The sequence below is a fragment of the Telmatherina bonti genome (genome assembly GCF_933228915.1).
Source record: "Telmatherina bonti genome assembly, chromosome: 5".
Lineage (NCBI taxonomy): Eukaryota > Metazoa > Chordata > Actinopteri > Atheriniformes > Telmatherinidae > Telmatherina > Telmatherina bonti.
This window is the reverse complement of record NC_136623.1, coordinates 34748494-34768877: the sequence shown is the minus strand read 5'-3', so window position 1 is coordinate 34768877 and position 20384 is coordinate 34748494. Positions and strand designations below refer to the sequence as shown.

Sequence of the window (20384 nt, the reverse complement as noted above, 5' to 3'; positions counted from 1 at the left end):
TAAACGACATGTAGTAATGTCATTTCTCTTAATTGTTTAGAATAAAGTAATATTTTTATTTTTTTTTGCTTCCCAAAGAAGAAAAACTGTTGTTGTGGTTCCTGTCTGGTTAAACGTTTACTACCCCCTGTGTTTTGGAAATGAGTTCACTTCCATGGCAACCTGGCGTGTCTGTAATTACACAGAGTGTGTTCAGATGGGACTGCCTTTTCTTGACTCCTGGCAGAAAAAACGGCGCAGGTTTGGTTTCTTTGAGGTGAATAATGTGTGGAGTCACTGTCTCAGGTAGGAACGACTTGGATGTTTTGTGGATTTTTAGAGTCAACCTTGATTTTTTTTTTAAAAATGCTCTTATTTGTTAACTTTTCTATTTTTTTTTTTTCTTTTCTGTGTTTAGAGTTCCCCCAACTTACTGCTGGCAACTTTGTGAGTACAAAGTTTAATCACTGCCATTTAACTACTTTCAGATCCGCTTTCATTTACTTCTATTCTTTAGCTCATTTACTTTGTGTTCCCTCAGGAGAGCTGTCTGGCCGCTGATGATGTACTGGCTCACTACTTCAATCATTTTCTAAGTCTGCCGGTAATATGAGCCGAATATTCAGACTCTACATATAACAACAGCCCTTGGGCCATTTCTACATCTCTTCATTTGTTTTCCAGTCTTTCTCAGAGACGTTAAAGTACAACCAGGAGACTGGGCTGTTTGAGGTGGTAAACGAAGCGGCTGATTTGGTCTCCAGAAGAATCAGAACAGTCCTGAAACACAGTAAATCACAGCTCCTTACTTGTGACTGTACCGTGCTGAGCAGGACTCCCACAGTAGACAACCGGTACACTGTCTGTGTAAGTAGGAAGTTTGGAAAACATGAACTTATTTACCTCTGAAGATTAAATGATCTGTGGCCTGATTTTCCTGGTCTTTGTAGAGCCTGGACAGGGAACAAGGAATCCAGTGGGTCAAAATGGAAAGGTTGTGGTTTTTCCTTCAGAGCGATTGCTACCATGAATACAGGTAATGCTTTATAAAATCAGACTTTCACTGTCTGCTTTCTTTATGGAACACATTAATTTATACTTTATAATGATCAGACATGTATTTACATGTTAATTCTTCACTTACAGGCTAAAAGTTTGCATTTAATGAAATTACTTTTTCTTTATTGCATGCATTAAAACATTTCCACTTCCCTATGTTAATAAAAATGAACCAATCAACTGTCATATTTATACACAGATTGGGTTTATTTACTGGTGTAGCTTCCAATATTATTTAAATTCACAATTAAAGCCATTCTTCTTTTCTTTACTCTTAATTCTTCTGTACAAAACATCCACACACAGATCACACGGCCTGGTGCTGACCTTCCACCTACACACATACAGGCAGTAATAAATGGTGCCTTTAAACCAACAAGTATGTTTGTTACATCTGCCAAGTTGGTAAAGGATGTTTGTAAATTGTAACAGGCTGTCCAAGCTGTTGCTTCAGTGGGACCAGAGGAGGAAAAACGGTTCATGTCGACCTGCTTTTTCAGCTCGTCAACAGCAGCTTTCCTTCCAGTTTAACAAAGAAAACAGTGATCTGAATGGTCTTTGCTCAGACTCTATAGAGAACCTTTTAGGATATCAAGGTGCGTGGGATTTCTTTTATTTTAGCAAACACATCAGAGAATCCTAAACGTCTGCTTTAAGTCAGGTAAAAGAAATAAAACCAAATAAGGAAGATGAGCCAGAGTGTCTGCCACTTTATCAGGTCCACCTTGCTGTTACCAGGTTGGACCCCTGTTTCCTTCAGAGCTGCTTTAATCCTTGGTGCCATAGATGCAACAAGGTGGAAACATTCCTCAGAGATGTTGCTCCATGTTAACATGAAGCATCACACAGTCGCTGCACATCATGATGAGAATCTCCCGTTCCACCACATCCCAAAGCTGCTCTGCTGGATGTAGATCTGGTGACTGTGGAGGCCGTTGGAGGACAGTGAACTCATCGTCATGGTGGAGATGATGTGAGCTTTGTGACATGGTGCATCATCCTGCTGGAAGTTTCCATCAGAAGATGCTACACTGTGTAGATTAGCAGTTTCTGAAACACTCAGACCAACAACCAAATCCTCCTTTATTCTTTTCCTGACGCTCCGATTGTCTTCACCACATCTACATGACTACAGGCACTGATTTGCTGACCAGTGATTGGCTCGTTAGATATTTATCCTAACAAGCAGCTGTAGAGGTGGACCTGATAAAGTGACCAGTGAGAGTATTAATCAGCTTAATTTGGTTTTTCTGCACATGTTTATATCCAAACTCCCCTTCTCCTGTTCTTTTCCTAATCAGGATTGTCCTCCTCGCCGTTTAAATGTGATCAAACTCAGGACCGCCACAGTTCCCAAACAGAGCGCAGCTTCGCCGGTGCTTCAGCAGGTATTACAGAAGTATGTCTCACACAGTCCAGCTGCCATATTTTTGGTTCTCCTGAGCAGCAGCTGGACTACCTGGCAGACCAAGTGGTTAGTCGTGTGATCAAACAAGCAGTCAACATGACTGATGGTCAAAACCTTACAAGCACGTCAGAGTGTGGCAGCAAACCTGGACACCAGCTAAACTGCATCAGCACAGATAAATATTATAAATATAAAGTTTGCAAACACTCAACAGGAGAAGATGGTGAAACACGTAAGAATATGGAAGTTCGAGAGGACACGAGGAGTAAAACTGAAGAAAATACCAAACAGGATAAGAAGAAAACCAGGATGGAGATCAGGGCAACTAATCCGGATAACACTTGCAGAATGTGTCGACGTGACGCCTGCTGCTGCAGCAAAAGGCCATGTTTGGATGATTTCAAGGAGTTTTTGCAGGGAACACCTGGAGAGAAGCTGCTTAACTTGTGGATGGATATAGAGAGACTGAAAGCCACAGGGCACAGTGAGAGAAAAAGCAGGTAATCATCACTACACGTGCATTTTAATACGTGATGAGAGTAGTTCCTCTGTTGTTTAACAGTCATAAAGACTTCACCGCCAGCCCAATGCTGGAGTGTGTGAAATGAAACCAAAATGAGGTGTGGTATTTATTGCAGGTATCTGGCTGTAATGAGGAGCTGCTACCTGCTGAGCAGCAGTCCCAGCAGTCTGAATGGGGAGCTGCTCTCCAGACTGGGACTCGCTACCTCCCCCTGCTGGACTGAGGAGAAACTGAGCTCAGTTCAGTCCAGCCTGACTGAGTCTCTGCTCGGCTACTGGTCCGTTCACTCTGTATTTTACAACACTAATTACACACCGTATCTGCATGTACCTTGATAATCAGTTATAAGCTGTTCATACCTAATTAATACCCACAGGGTTCCCCGGTTCTGGACATCGCAGGACGTTCAGAAGACCCCTGAGGACTCTCCTCACATGGGACTGCAGACAGTGGAGAGTTGTTACAGCCCTCTGTCCAGCTCACAGAACTACCCGTCCCAGTCCTCCCAGTCTGTTCAGACACAGGTAGGAAACTGGGCTGTGACACCACTGGGTGGTTCCTCATTAAATTAAAAAAAAAAAAAAAATCTAATCTTTGTCTGTGATCAGTTGTTGTGGAGCAGAAGTGACCTTCGGTGCAGCAGAGGGGTGAAACAGATGTTGGGAGCTCTCTACGTTGAGTCCAGCGCTGGGTCATACTTCACACACTTCTGTGAACAATCTGGAAACCAGGTACACACTCCTCCTCCACGTTAATGTGCTCAACAAGATTTGTTTGCTTCTCTGACTGGACTCTGATCCAAATGATTCTGCGTTTGTTTTTCCTGGTTTTTTCTCCTCAATAATCGGTGCAAAGACGATGGGCAGGATTTGTTTTCTAATTGTCAGAAATGGTATTTTGTTTACATATAATCTGGACTTTACTGAACTAAACCAGCAAAGACAAACATGTTCCAGATTATTCTGCAGTTTCAAACACTGAACAATGTTCACCCATCATACGTTTTGCATCATATAGGGGATCATTTTACTAGACGTCAGTGGTTTTGCTTTAAAGAAGCTCAGCTGGAGGCTGATAACCAAACCTGTGTGGTTATCTGTGACCTTAACAGACAATAGAAACAACAGGAGACAAATCTAACGCAGAAAAACTAAACCTCAGATGTTTCATAGTGGAATCATGGACCAGCTCTTCTTTTTCTTCTCTGAAGTCTCATTCACAACTTCACACTCATAGATGCATCTTAGGTTTTTATTCGGTGTAGTTCTCGTCACCTCTCGGGCCCATTCACACGCCAGTAAAGACCTCAGAGCCAGAGTGTGCTCCAGTATCCGAGGATCTGTGTGTGTGTGTGTGGGAGCCGGATCGAACCACCATCCTTCCAGTTGGCTCTCCCTGCCGAGCTGTTTATTAGAAGTGGCCTCAGAAACCAGTCGCTCCTCTGTAACAGAGAAGTGCATCAGTAGGTGTTTTGGCAGCTCCTTAATGGAAATTGTCTTCAGTGCTTGTTTTTTTGTTTTGTGTGTTTTCACGTGTCCTGCTCAAGCGAGGCCATCCGTTTCTTTTCCTAAGCTGTCTGTGGATTCGCCAGCGTGCTGAGATTCATTACCACGCTGACAGATCCACTTCCAGTCCAACCTCAACTTTCTACTTCTTTCAAACACTTTTTGAAATGATGCAGAATTTTTCTGCAGAGAGCACGTTATTATAACACAAGTCTGGTCTTTGCCTTCATCTTTGTTCTACTTTCGCACAGAAACTTTCTAGTTCAGTCCGATGGTTAACTCCACCACCTTCATGTGCAAATCCTGGATTAACTGGCACATGTAGTCTCCTCTCTCCACACCGGGATGCTTTGTGTTTTTACTGTGCAGCTGTGGGTGAACGCGGTTTACTTCTGGACGGACCTGCAACACTTCCATGAGCTGTTCTACCGGGATGGACTGGACCCTTACAGAGTACAGAGAGAAGCTCAGGTCAGCTCATCGTACATTGTGCTTCTCCTCACACTGACACCTCCCTGGAAGAAAATCATTATTACAACCAGTATTTAGATGTGGCGTTAGCAAACAGCAGTAAAACTCTTACGTTTGCCTTCTTGACCACCTCTGCTCTGTGTGGACAAATTTCAACTCCAATAAAGCCAAATGAGTCAGACCCCCCTTTGCCCCCCAGCTCTGCGCTGGTCTCTGCAGAGTTGTCCAGACGACCCCATGGTGAAAGCTATTTTCCATCAGTTAACCTTTCGTTCTCTGCAAGCCTGACGTCGCTACGTTTCCGTGGTCTTGGGGGCGTTTGTGTGCTCTGATGAGAGATAGAAGTATTGCAAAGTGATGGTGATGATGAAAGTGTTTGTGGTTTTAAAGGAGAAATGTTTCTGAAGTGAGGACATTTTTTCCCCCCTCCAGCTCCTTTTCTCTACATACATCATCAGCTCCGCCAGGAGGAGCGTCGGCGTAGATGAGGAGGTCAGGAGGGAGGTGTATGACAGACTGCTGCCTGCCTTTGAGGAGCTGTTTGATGAGGTGGAGGAGCATGCACTGAACATCCTGCTGCAGCCGTGGACACTGCTGGTCAGCAGGGACAGCGAGTCCTTCCAGCAGGTGAAAACTGTACAGTTATTAGCTCTTCTTTTCTGTGAGGGTTGTGGTTTTGGAATTAAGGGCAACTTGTGTTCATAGGCATTATGAATTATATGTTAATATAAACAAATGAAGCTGATTAGTTGTTATTTTAAGTCCAGTGTCTGTATGTGTGTAAACATCGTCATGGTGCTATTTATGTCTGTCTTTCCGGTAAACAACCAGTTCTGACCTTTTAGAACTTTGGTTGAAAACCAGCAACTACTGCGGCTAAAAAATGACTAAACAATTTAGTCTCCTGTTGCTGCAAAGCCGGTTGATTTACTTTTTGAATGTGTGATCAGCAGCAGAGGAGAGTTTGTGTTGCACATGAGAGACTCGTCTGAACCAAACGGCTGATTCTGCTGCCTTGTTGTGAGCTTCTGCAAACCCGGTGCTGATGGACCGCGCTGCAGCGGTCTGTCGGTCAAAGTCTGAAGGAGACACTGAGGTGACTGCTGCACCAATACGGTGACAACTTCTGGTGTGATGGTGAGGAGCAGCATCTTCCTCACTGGAAAAACAAGGCCTGTCATCACTGGAGCAAATCTCAGTGCATGATTGGCTTTATTCTATTTTAATTCTACAGTTATTTAGCAGACACTTTGATCCATTCTAGAAATTCTAGAGATTCTAGAAATCAAACAGTAGAGGACGTTGTAGGAATGTGCTAGTGGACTGTCCAGTTGGACACAGGTCCTTACAGGAACTGCTACAGGCTTTTGTTTGTTTTGTTTGGGCTAAATTCTCCAACTTCCCAATAAATACAGCTAGTGTGAAGTGTTCCTTGAAGAGCTGAGTCTTCAGCTTGCTCTTAAAAGTAGACAGGGACTCTGTGGAGCGGACAGAGTTTGGGAGATCATCGTGGCCCAACAGAGAAAAAGAGTCTGGCTAGTTATTTAGTCCCACGCAGTGATTGTAACACGAAGCGTCTTTCACTGGTGGAACGTAGCTGTCAAGAGGGAGTGTAGGTCTGGATTAGAGAGTGAAGGTAGACAGGAGCCGTTTGAGTTGTTGTTTTGTAAGCCAGATGCAAAGCTTTAAATTTGATGCGTGCTGCGACCGGAACCCAGTGAAGTGCGATAAGCAGCGGAGTGACATGAGCTTGTTTGGGTTGGTTGAAAACCAGACACGCTGCGGCATTCTGGATCATCTGCAGAGGTTTAATAGAGCATGCAGGCAGACCTGCCAGTAGGGAATTGCAGTAATCGATGCGTGAGATGACCAGAGCCTGAACCAACAGCTGAGTTGTGTATTCTGTCAGGTACGGTCTGATTTTCTTGATGTTGTAGAGAGCATATCGACAGGTACGGGCAACCGAGGAAACATGGACCTTAAAGGTCAACTGGTCATCCACCATGACCCCAAGATTCCAGGCAGCAGACGTAGGAACAAGTGTGACAGAGTCAAGCTTCATACTTAATTGCGGATGTAAGGAAGGATTGGCTGGACAGGCAATGAGTTCTGTCTTGAACAGATTGAGCTGAAGGTGGTGAGCCTTCATCCATGCTGAGATGTCTTTACTGGGTGAGCCAGGCTTTCGACCCAGCTGCAGCTACAGAGTGTTGACAGAAGCTAAAACTCAACCACAAAAGCAGAACAACAGATGAACTATGTAAATTAAAAAATATGTCAGTAAAACTATAAAAACCAGAGATAAAAAGCATAAAATTAATTTTTGATTGAATATATGAAATCAATTAAAGAACATTAAATCAATTTAAAAAAAAAAAACTAAACAGTTGTCATTAATGTGTCTCTATGATGCACATTTCAGTCTAATTTATATTAATATGCAAGTCCAGAAGGGCGAGAAATAATCAAACCCCTTCATTTATTTTGTATGGATCCCCTCAGATCAGCCTCTGCCAGAAACAAGCGAACAGAGAAAGCTCCGCCCTCTTGTCTGATTGGTCAAGTACTAGGAGTAGTTCTACTGAGCAGCAGGGCTGTGATGTATGCTTTTGTCCCAAATTTTTTTTGGGTGCAGATTTGACTTAAATTGAGATTCTCACGATTCTTTGATATTGCTGATTTTTGTAGACTAAAAAAAAAAGTACAAAACTTTTTTTCCTCATTTTTCATTTCAATCAGGAAAAAACAACACACTAGTCAGACCATCTGCTGCTATAATACCAAAGAATACAAGTAAAAACATCAATTAAAATGACAACATTTTTTAATAATGGATTTTTATTTTCTATTTGGAAAATTTTTTTTTAAAAAACAAAATGTATTTTTTAAAACAAAGAAATCTATTTTTAAAATTGTGAGGCAAAAAAATATCTCGATTTTTAATTTTTTCTATTCGATTTCCCACCCCTTCTGAGGAGTGAAGGTGGCGTGGCTTTCTTTCATGCACAACCCAGAGAACATGACCAATCACTGAGTCTCTCCCCCGGGACGTCACTAAAATATCAAATTAGGAAAAAAAACTCTTAAAACCAATCATTCACCATGGAAACTGAACGAAGAGAGTTCTGGAAAACTCAAACATGTGTTTAGGTGATTTAAAACGGCGCCGCTCGTATTTCTGATGAGTATTCAACATTATAACACTGTAGAAAGCTCAGAAAACTAGACCGCATCATAGAGCCGCTTTAAAGGCAGCATTATTTATCAGTATCTGGCTTTTTCTGTTTAAGGGCAGCATCTTAACTCCGTATTCATGGAAACGTGTTCTTCTGATCCTCCGTATGGACGCAGCAGTTGCACAGCGAGGTTTCCATACCAAGCTGTGATGCTGGATCCGACAACAGCCTGATAAAATAACACGACCCTTTGTTTACATAATGACAGCGCAGAGTGACTGCTTTTATCTGGGTTCAGGACTAGACGGTCCTCATCGCACCAGCTGAATTTCTGAAGAATAGTTTCTCAGCTTTGCTTCTTTTCCTGTCGAGATAAAACAGCAGCTTTTCAGAGAATTTAATGCCTGGATAAAAACTTCGACACTCATCAGAGAACAAGGTGGAACAGGACCGATGAGCTAACGCAGCCTAGAACAGTCCTGGTTCAGAGACCCGCTGTCTAGAATGGTTTACAGTTGTTCCATTTGATGATACCAGGATTCACATTAAAACCATTCAACCTCTTCATCAAGAGGTTACAATGTGAAAAGGGCAAGAATTCATCCGTACGGGATTCTTCCCTAAATAGCGGAAGAATCTGGACCATTTCTGGTGCATGATGCATGATTCTGGTACATGTTTAACACCAGGACTTCCAGATGCCAGGTGTGTCTGAACTTAGTCATAAACTAGTAATGAATATGACCTGTGGTCACGTCCGGAAGTATCTGGGCTCCAGATACTGAAGAGCCAGAATCCTGACATATCAGGAGGAGATATTCCTCCAAGTCTCAGAAGAATCTGGGAGATGTCTGGTAAATATCCAGAATTTGGTTAAACTGTTGCTTGTGTGTAGATATACGGGCTCAGGATGCTGCAGATATTGTGTCAGGAAACCCGACAGGATGCCGATGTAGCGATGATGGCGATGAACGCGCCCTTTTGGTGTTTCTGCTCCATGTTAGAAGCTGAACTAGAATCAGCCAGTAAAAACCAGTTTGAGGTTGATGCTTCAACAACGGAGGTCGAGATGGAAGCAGCATCCTCTGTTATTCTTGCAGAGGAGTCATTCTGTGCAGCCAGTGGTAATCCCAGTCTAGGACCCCACAGAACAGGTCTATCAGAGACCACAGCCTGCTGACAGTCCTGACTTCAACCACAATGACCACTATGGGGATCAGCTTGGGCTGCTGTTGGCACCAGAGTGATCAGTGGCGGACTGCTGCTGGGTGAAGGAGGGGATGTGATCCCACAGCAGCGTGTGAGGAAACACCAGGCTCTGCATGGCTATTCCACATGATACTGACACCACTATTTCTTACATGAATAAACAATTAAACTGCCAGTATGTCTTATTTTTTCAGACTTAAATCATAGAAATGACTCCAAACAAGAACCAGTAGCTGTTTGTTACTGGGACAGAAAGTTTTAATGGGCACATCCCACATTCATATGCGGCTCCATTTAACAGGGTGATTTATTGCCCAGAAGCATCATTGTAACATGAAATAACCCACCAAACACTCGTTTCATGACTAGATGTGCTGCATTTATGTGTTTATGTGTTTGTTCTCAGGTGCGTGTGCAGGAGGAGGTGCGTTGCATCGACAGTGGGGAGTACCGGGAGCTGCAGAGACTTTACAGGGACATGAAGCAGGTCAGCCAGCAGCTTCATTTGATGCAGACCGGGCTGATATCGGCTGAGGGAAATGTTCTCAGCGTTTCTGCCGCTGAGCAGTTTGTAAACGACGGAGTCGTGCTGCTGTCACAGAAAACATGCAGCTCGCGTCTGAAGAGTCGCGTTTCAACATCTGGGGAGGGTGGGAGGTGGTAGAATCGCCTTTTCCAGTCTCTTCCCTCCCTTTTCCTTCCACAGGTGGAGCTGGGTGGATCTATGCTTTCTCCATCTTTTACTCCTTCGACTCGCTTCTCAAAAGGTTCCCGTAGACTTAATCCGTGGTCCAGTGGGCCTCAGGGTTACCATGATTACGGTTTAGACTCCTTGCTGCATCATCCTGATGAGGTCGGTCCCTTCATGTCTTTCCTACAGGATCACAATGCCAGGTGAGCCGTATGATTTGCATCCCGCCTCGGTAGTTATTTCCAGCTCCTGACTCTTGACCTTTGTGCAGCATCCATCTGTTGTGCTGGCTGGATCTGGAGCAGTACAGGACGACTCCTCAGAGGGACACATCCATCAGGCTGCAGAGGTCGTCTGTCATCGCTTCCAAATACCTGAACAGCGAATACTTGTTTGGCTCTGACAGTCCCGCCACCGCAGAACAACAGAACCATGTACGTCAGTCACATCGTTCAGGGTAAAAAAAAATCTGTATCTACAGTTGTGCTCATATTTATTCATCCCCTTTCATTAAAGAAGAAAAAAAACAGCTGCCTGTAAAATAAGCTGAAATTGACTGAAGTAATAATAAATAAAACTTTTATGAAAATCATGACATTATTTTCTAATTCTGGTTCAATAAAAAAAATTTTTTTTAAAAGCAAACAAGATAATTTATTACATATTACATCAGTCATAAAGTAATATTTAGTTGAACAATCCTTTAATGTTTCTGCTCCAGTCAGGTGTTTTCTGTTCCTCTCAGTCAGACTTCTGCACCTGTTGACAGGTATTTTGTCCCACTGTTCAACAGAAAAGTCTCTAATTTGTCCAGGACACATTTGTTTGTTTTTCTTTCTTAAACTCAATTAAATGAAAAAACAGTGTCTTATACTACTAAATAATATTTTTGCAAATTTTTAATTGTTTCTTTTTTAAGTCTCCAGTTGACTGTTGTAAATTCAGCCTTTTCTTTAATGAAAGGGAATGAATACATATGAGGACAACTGTATATGTAAACGCGCCCACGCTGGTGCCGTTACGCGACTGAATGCGAATTACAGTCGACTTCTTTGAGAAAGCATCGCAGAGACGAGGTGGAATCAGGTTCCCTGCAGACATGACAACCTCTAGATGAGATCTGAGCTACAGAGGAGGCTCGCACACAACTCCCTCCGCTGGCATCCTGCAGACTTCCATCTGAAAGCTCTGACAGCAGGGTGCTGGATGGGGGCGAGGGGGGAGAGATGAGACAACATGGTTAGAATTAAAATGAAAAGGACAAGAGAATGGTTTGAATTCAGGAAGACAAAGAAGATCAGCTCAAGCAGCAACGACAGAGGGATGAAATCTCCTGACGTTTATAGCTGCAGATTGGGTTTCTGGACTCTAAGATTACAGTACTGCAGGAGGGCAGAGGGTGTAGAGTTTAGATGACTAGACTGGAGACGCAGCGGTGGAAGTGATTTTCTCTTCAGGGCACTGGAGACGGTTGCTTCGTGGTATTTATGACACAGGGTGTGTTAATCTGTGTGATACAACTGCAGTTTTAGACTCCTCGCTCTGCTCAACATCCTCTCAAAATCAAACTGTTCATTATCTTGTTTGTTAGACATGATTTCAGCATTTTATTGTAAAAAGCATTCAGTTCTAGCTCTTCTAGCTCTGTCAGGACCGGCGCTGGCAGCATCTCTGCTTGGTCCTCTGATGTGGACGGACAGCTTGACTGCTTTGGCCCTTCAGTCACAGAACGAGCCTCTTTCATCTTCTGACTCCCACTCCAGTACCACGACTGGTTCTCATTTGGAAAACCTTTGTGAGTGTGTGTGTGTGCATGCAGAATAAATGAGAGAAAGCAGAGAAAGACGCGGCCAGATTGACGTACGACGACAGAAAGCAGAGATGGGAGACGGAAGAGAACTGAGGGTTTGTGGGAATGATGAAGAGCACAGTAGGAGTCAGGAAGGAGAGGCGCTTTCCCACAGTCTGCGTCTCTTGTCCACCATGTCATGTCTTCTTCATGTGGTTTTACTGACGGCGATGTATTGACATGTGCTCGGCCATCTTTAGCATTTATATCTAACACGTGTTGCCACATCCCTCCAGCAGGCCTCTGCGTCTTCTGCTCTTTCTGTCTGTGTAGATACTGGGTGCAACAGGTGGACTGGAGCGTCTGAAGTCGGAGTGTCTCTCTAACCCAGTTGCCATGGAGATCCAGGACATCATAAGGAAGCACATCGAGGAGGCGTGGCTGCCTTTGTTTCTGTCCACGTCAGAGAGCGAACCAAAGGTGGACGTCATGATTGAACAAACTTGTCTTTATAGATGGATGAAATGCTGGTTTTACTGCACGTTCGTAACCTGCAAATAGTAATAGCAGCTTTATTTGCAGCATATTCTGGACTGTATTTACACACATCCACAGCAGTTATCTCTCACACACACACAAACGCACACAGTGGTGCTAACATACAGGTAAGTTCATCCCCACTATGTCCAACATGTACACAGGATATATTGGTTTTGTTTCAAATGCAAATGCACTTACTAACCACTTTATTAGCTACCATAACACATCTAACCAGCCAATCACATTGCAGGAACCAAGACATTTAATCATGTAGACATGCTGAAGATAATTTAGTGAAGTTCAGACTGGACATCAGGATAAAGAAGACATGAGATTTAGGTGACTTTGAAAGTGACATGAATTGGATTTTTCACACAACCATCTCTGGAGTCAAATCAGCGCTGGTCCCAACCAGGATATCTGAACACACAACCCGTCCAGCCTGGAAGCAGATGGTCTCCAGCAGCAGAAGACCACAGCGGGTTCCCTCCTGTCAGTAAGAACAGCAAACTGAGGCTACAATTCACACAGACTCACCAGAACTGGACAATAGAAGATGGAGAAACGTTGCTGGTCTGATGAGTCTCCAGTTCAGCTCCACATCCACATGGTAGGATCAGAATCTGCTGGAAACGTCATGGATCCATCCTGCAGTTCTGAAAGGAAAAATGGATCCAACCTGGAACCACCAAAACCTAGCAAAGTAGACGGTAAAAGTTGATCAGTTTCACTTTAATGATTATTTTGTTATGAGAAACAAAAGAGGAGAGGTGTTTTATGTAAAGGTGTTTTAGAACGAGTTTGTATGCATGATGACAACAACCACTCACACTTTAGTGCCATGTGAGCGGCTGCTAAACGCTGTTCCCGTCCAGCTGCTCTCTCAGGTTGCTTCTTCAGGTGGAAACACATAAACCGCAGATTCTGCTGCTTTGCCTCATTATGTTATCAAGTTTACAATGTTTGCTGAAACGGATCCTCTCATTAACTAATGAGAGGTAGATGCAGGTTAGTGTTACGCTCTGGATGAGGAGGGATTAGTGTAAGGGTGGAGACGAGGACAGGAGGTGTGAGCTGGAGAGTTCAGACACGTAAACAGACATTTCTGATGCTATCAGAGGAAATTAAGACGAAAAGAGAAATAAAAAGCAGAAGAAACTTTTTTTACTACCAGAGACAGAGCAGCAGGGGAGCTTTGAGAGGCGTTCAGTGACTCCTGTCAGTCATAGTCTGATCTCTTTCTGACTTCTGACCTACGTGTGTGTGTGTGTTTCTGTGTGAGGAAGCCGAAACAAGCAGAGCGACTCCTGCGGCACACCTACCGTCGACGGAGAGCGAGGAAAGAAGCCTGGAAGGTAAGGAGGAATGTTCCCGGGAAGGCATTTCCTGGCCTGACAGCTTGTGTGATTTTGTTCATGACTTGGCTTCAAGCTCTGGCTGTGTCAAACAACACTTTGGCCTTGAGGTTAGTTCTGCTAAATTGGATCCAGGATAAATAAGATTAAAGCATCAGGACTGCTAAACTTTCTCTAACAGTGTTTGGAGGGTTTTCCATGCAGCTCTGTTTCCGTCCTCTCATCTCATCGCGGCCCAGCGCAGATATAAAACATGAACATTTTAAATTACAGGCAGGATGATTACAGGAAGGAGTTCAGCTCAGTACATTATTCTGACTCATCTTTATGATCATTATGTCATCATTGGCAAATACCACGCTTTCTCCAAGAAGTATTATGATTACTGCAGTACCTGTGAGCTGAGACGTGTCTCAGGAGAGCGACTATCATTTACCACACCGCAGATATCTGTGTTTTACAATATTTATTAGTAGGTGAAGGGAGGGTGGTAATTTCATAAGTAGCCTGTCATGTCTCCCTGCAGGCCGAAGGCTTGTGGATGAATTCTGCTAAAGAGATCCTGCTGTTTCGGAGAGTCCTTCTTGACCCTTCCACCTGTCAGCAGTTCCAGCACTTTGTCTCTCTGAAGGGAGACTTCCTGGAAAATGATCTTCGCTTCTGGCTGGAGGTGCAGAGGTACAAGGTAAAAAGAAAATACCTGGAGATTTATGTGTGTGTGAGATGGAAGCTGTGTGTACCTGCCAAAGCCCTGAGATGAACATCAGGTCTGACGCGTGTGTTCTCAATGCAACAAGGGTCACCTGCTCAGCTGCTTCACACGCACATCTAATCAGCCAATCACATGTCAGCAACTCAATACATCTAGTCATGTAGACATGATGGAGACGACTTGCTGAGGTTCAAACTGAGCATCAGAACGAAGAAGAAAGATTAAAATGGACTGAACGCAGCGCGTTGTTGGTCTGAGTGTTTTATATACTGGGATTTTCACACACAACCATCTGTAGAGTTTACAGAGATGATCTGAAGAAGAGGAAATATCCAGCGAGCAGCAGTTGTCTGGACCAGAATGTCTGGTTGATGTCAGAGGAGACTGGACAGACTGGTTGGAGATGATGGAAAGACAACAGGAAGTCCAGTCAGCACTGGTTCCAACCAGGATATGCAGAACATCATCTCTGAACACACAACCCGTCCAGCCTGGAAGCAGATGGTCTCCAGCAGCAGAAGACCACAGCGGGTTCCCTCCTGTCAGTAAGAACAGGAAACTGAGGCTACAATTCACACAGACTCACCAGAACTGGACAATAGAAGATGGAGAAACGTTGCTGGTCTGATGAGTCTCCAGTTCAGCTCCACATTCACATGGTAGGATCAGAATCTGCTGGAAACATCATGACAACATGGATCCATCCTGCCGTCAGGATCATGACAGCAGAGCAGCTTTGGGACGTGGTGGAACGGGAGATTCTCATCATGACGTGCAGCAACTGCGTGATGCTTCACGTCAACATTTTGGCATTGATCAGTTAACTTTGCACCGACTGCAGCTTGCCCAAAACGCTGCAGCTCGGTTGCTGACAGGAACACGACGTTACGATCACTTCACCCCTGTGCTCGCTTCTCTGCATCGGCTTCCAGTTAGTTTTAGCACCAAGTACAAGATTTTATTGATTGTTTTTAAAGCCTTTAATGGTTTGGCTCCCACGTATTTGTCAGAGTTGTTACATCAACATGCTCCAGCCAGGACTCTTAGGTCCCCTTCTCAACTTAAGGTCCCACTGGCCAGATTAAAATCCAGGGGTGATGAAGCCTTTTCTGTTGCTGCTCCTAAGACATGGAACAGCCTTCCCCTTCATATCAGAGCGGCTCAATCTGTTTGATTTTAAGTCTGTCCTTAAAACCCAATTCTTTGCGCTGGCATTTGGTCATAGCTGAGCTTTTTTCTCGTGTATTTTAATTTTTACTTTTATTTTAGCTTTTTATTTTGTGCAGTGTTTAATTTTAAATTGTGCAGTGTTGTTGTTTGTTGCTTTACTGTTCAGCACTTTGGGCAGCTGCTGCTGTAGAAATGTGCTACATAAATAAACTTGAACTTGAACATGGAGCTAAACCTCTGAGGAATGTTTCCACCTTGTTGGATCCATGACACCAAGGAGTAAAGGCAGGGTAGGAGATGTTTGATGTGTTGCTTAAAATTCCCTTCACACTTTAATTTACAGCCAATTACTAATCGCCAATTACTACAATTAATTTGTTATCTAACTCTACCATCATTCAAGTCTGAAGAAAGGAGTCTGGACTTTTGAATTGTATGTTTGCAAAATGAAGCGTGCTCAAATCGTTGTTTCAGGATCCCCTGCAGCTTAAGACAGTTCTGCAGGTAAGAGAGGATCCAACCCAGTACCAGAGGCAGGTTCAATAAAGTACATACTGGGAGATGTAGATGTAGCGGCTCCCGTGTCCACTCTTCATTCCTCTGTGTCTTCCTGAACGTAGGACTTGTGTCATTCTCACTGTGACGAGGCCACCATCCAGCAGAAGATCTCCACCATCATCAGCTGCTTCATCAACTCTTCCATGCCTCCTGCTGTGCAGATAGACGTCCCCCCCGACCAGGCCCAGAGGATTTTAGAGAGGCGCCACAAACTGGGTCCATACGTCTTCAGAGAAGCACAGGTACTGTGTGTGTGTGTGTGTGTGTGTGTGTGTGTGTGTGTGTGTGTGTGTGTAGGAGGTTTACTTCTTCCTTGCATGTTTTCTTCAGCTCGTTTTTCTGTTCATTTAGACGTCTGTGTTTAGTGAATTACTGAAGTTTTGGCCCGAGTTTCAAGAGCTTAGAAGCAGCATCCAGGAGGAGCAGCTCCTCCCTCTGCTGCAGGAGAAACAAGTCAAACACAAGGCCAGAGTTCGGAGGCAGAGGAGGAAGGAGGAGGAGGAGGAGGAGAGAGATGAAAGGAGGAGAGCGCAGGTAGGACAACAAAGGTAAAGGAGTGGAGCTGAAATTGGAGAAGATCACCATCAGGTCTGACGTTTTGTACAGGAGGAGAAACAAAGACAGGAGTCGTGTTTTAGAGAGGAGGAAGAAGAGATGGGTGATGAAGAGCGAGATGAAAGAAGTGAAAAAACACAGTCAAGGGGAGAGAGTGGAGTCCTGCTGACACCCACACAGTCGGTAAGGAACAACAGAACCATGAACACACTCTAGTCCGGTCCTGCAGGTTTTAGATCAGGGGTCACGTAGTCCGGTCCTGCAGGTTTTAGATCAGGGGTCACGTAGACCGGTCCTGCAGGTTTTAGATCAGGGGTCACGTAGTCCGGTCCTGCAGGTTTTAGATCAGGGGTCACGTAGTCCGGTCCTGCAGGTTTTAGATCAGGGGTCACGTAGTCCGGTCCTGCAGGTTTTAGATCAGGGGTCACGTAGTCCGGTCCTGCAGGTTTTAGATCAGGGGTCACGTAGACAGGTCCTGCAGGTTTTAGATCAGGGGTCACATAGACCGGTCCTGCAGGTTTTAGATGCTTCCCCCCTCCAACACACCTGGAGGCGATGAGTGTGTCGTTCCCTCTGCAAAGCCGGAGCAGACGAAGGAATTTAAGACATTTATTGAGGTGTTGGAGAAGGAACAGGTCTAGAAGTTTAGCTCATGGGGACCCCTACCTGAGCTGTTATTGATCAGTAATGATCAATCACAGATGCTTCCGACTTGTTTGTAGGATCAGGTGCACATTTCTGCTCCCAGATTGTGTTGGTCATGCACACATTCGTTGTTTCTTTTGGAGCTGAGGGTGATAACGTTCCCACACAAAGTTCATATGAGACGTTGATGGGATGGAGAAAAGCTGCCTGCTGCGGAAGCTTTCAGGATGAAGCTGAAAATGTGTCATAGCAAGACCATTAAACCCATTAAACCTGAGACAAGACGCTGGCGTCAGAACTGTAAAATAAACTGTTGCAGCAGCGAAGTAAATGATTGTTTGGTGGATTATTTTGTTTCCTGACAATAAATCGGTCATAAAGCCTGATAATCTCCTTAATGGAGACAGGTTTGTATGGAAATTTTAGGGATGCAAAGCAGAGTTGTAGGTTTTTCAGCATCACTGGCTAACTGGTGACATACTTGGAGAAGAATGGGAGGTGTGTGACCAGCATGAGGAGCGAGCAGGATGGCTGTATTTCCCACACGATGTCTCGTTTCACACAAAGTTTCTCATGGACATTTTCTACTCTGCTGCTCTTCCCACAAACAGGTTTTCTTCACAAATGTGGCTCCATTCAAAGGAAATCCTCAGGTTTTCCACCAGTATGAGATTTATTACCATGAAGCACCGTGGCAACAAAGAAATAATCCACCAGACGCTCATTTACCTACTTTTTATGCTGAATGTAAATAAATAATCACCTCAGTTTTCTATGAAATCGGGTTTCTAACAGCATGACATTGATCTGATGTGTGGACATTCGCCTTCAGCTGCTGTGGTCGTACTCCAAGTACATGGCCGGGCTGAAGAGGGAGGAGGTGCTGCTAAGGAGACAGAGTCAGCTGGAAACCTCCGTCTCCACAGTGTCAGGTATACACATCCTCTCCTGGGGCTCCATCAAACTCCCATATCCCAGTTTATAATCCCAGCTACGCTTTCCAAGGCTCTGCTATCTCCTGGCAGCCAACGCCGTGCTGGTGTTGGACTAATACCGTCCACATATCAGAGCTGTCGCTGGGCGAAACCTGAGCCAGACAGCCACTCTGACCTCACCACTGATTCCCAGTGATGTGTGCAGGAGTCAAGCCCAGCTCAGAACAAGTGAAGATACGAGGATGTGAAGCAAACTGTGTTCTCAGCGGGACGGATTAGACAAACACAGATGGAGAGCGTTGATTTTAACATTAAAGCTCCACAAACACTTAAACAGTCGAATCTTCAGCTTTCAGGTGAAACTGATAAAACGTTCATGTTCCTCTGTAGGGGTGGGAAAACTGAATCGAAAAATCGAAAATCTGGATTTTTTTGCTTCACAATTTTAATGGATTTTTTGTTAAAAAATCCTTTTTTTTTTTTTTAAAAATAAAAATAATCCATTATAAAATTGTCATTTTTATTGTTTTTATCGATCTTTTTACTTGTCTTCTTGGGCATTATAGCAGCAGAATGATGGTCTGACTGTGTTGTGATTTTCCTAATTGAAATCAAGAAAAATGATGAGCAAAAAAACAAGTTTTATACATTTATTTTGTTTTTAATCTCCAAAAAAACAGCCATATCAAAGAATTGTGAGAATAGCAATTTAAATATAATCGGCACCCAAAAAATCTGAATCGAATCGAGACAAGAGCATATCGTCACAGCCCTGTTCCTCTGACATACCATGAATGTAGAATCATGTGGTGGAAACACCCATCCATCCATCCATCCATCCATTTTCTAAACGGCTTAATCCAATTCAGGGTCGCGGGGAAGCTGGAGCCTATCCCAGCTGGCCTTGGACGACAGGCAGGGTACACCCTGGACAGCTCGCCAGTCCATCGCAGGGCGTGGTGGAAACACCTTCATCTCAAACTGGTTAAAGGCAAGCTGACGGACCTGGAACGTGCTGGGTGTCAACATGAGAAGTTTAATAATCCCAGAGGGAAACTGTGTCGTACACTGCTCAAAGAAACAAAGGGAACACTAAAGTAACACGTTGTGGATCTGAATGAATGAAATATTTTTATTAAATACTTTGTTCTTTCCATAGTTGACAACTGTTCCGACAACTAAATCACAAAAATGATAAATGGAAATCAAACGTATCAACCCATGGAGGTCTGGATTTGGAGTTATACTTAAAATGAAAGTAGAAAAACACACTGATCCAACTATGATGTAATGTCCTTTAAACAAGTCAAAATGAGGCTCAGCAGTGTGTATGACCTCCCTACAACACCTGGGCATGCTCCTGATGAGGCGGCGGATGTTCTCCTGAGGGATCTCCTCCCAGACCTGGACTAAAGCATCCGCCAACTCCTGGACAGTCTGTGGTGGAACTTGGTGTTGGTGGATGGAGCGAGACATGATGTCCCAGATGTGCTCAGCTGGATTCAGGTCTGGGGAACGGGCAGGCCGGTCCATAACATCAATGTGTTGCAGGAACTGCTGACACACTCCAGCCACATTGTCTTGCATTAGGAGGAACCCAGGGCCAACTACACCAGCATATGGTCCCACAAGGGGTCTGAGGGTCTCATCTCGGTACCTAATGGCAGTCAGGCTACCTCTGGCTGTGTGGTCCTCCAAAGAAATGCCACCCCACACCATTACTGACCCACTGCCAAACTGGTCATGCTGGAGGATGTTGCAGGCAGCAGAACGTTCTCCACGGCGTCTCCAGACTCTGTCACGTCTGTCACATGTGCTCAGTGTGAACCTGCTTCCATCTGTGAAGAGCTCAGGGCGCCAGTGGCGAATTTGCCAATCTTGGTGTTCTCTGGCAAATGCCAAACGTCCTGCACGGTGTTGGGCTGGAAGCACAACCCCCACCTGTGGACGTCGGACCCTCATACCACCCTCATGGAGTCTGTTTCTGACTGTTGGAGCAGACACATGCACATTTGTGTCCTGCTGGAGCTCATTTTGCAGGACTCTGGCAGTGCTCCTCCTGGTCCTCCTTGCACAAAGAAGGAGGTAGCGGTCCTGCTGCTGG

At 44.4% G+C, this 20384-nt stretch overlaps 1 protein-coding gene across 1 annotated transcript; it reads left to right on the top strand.

Moving 5' to 3' along the window:
• Window positions 1–263: 263 nt before the first annotated feature.
• rgs22 (regulator of G protein signaling 22) lies at window positions 264–18396 on the top strand (the record flags this gene model as incomplete). Its single annotated transcript, XM_079241172.1, has 23 exons — window positions 264–285; window positions 398–426; window positions 521–583; window positions 664–846; window positions 930–1015; window positions 1471–1634; window positions 2340–2946; window positions 3085–3246; window positions 3346–3493; window positions 3578–3700; window positions 4844–4945; window positions 5378–5572; window positions 9737–9817; window positions 10037–10224; window positions 10293–10455; window positions 12144–12290; window positions 13637–13705; window positions 14232–14390; window positions 16208–16387; window positions 16497–16679; window positions 16752–16883; window positions 18178–18277; window positions 18371–18396. 23 exons carry the CDS (start codon window positions 264–266, stop codon window positions 18394–18396), a joined length of 3312 nt encoding a protein of 1103 aa, XP_079097298.1.
• Window positions 18397–20384: the final 1988 nt, after the last annotated feature.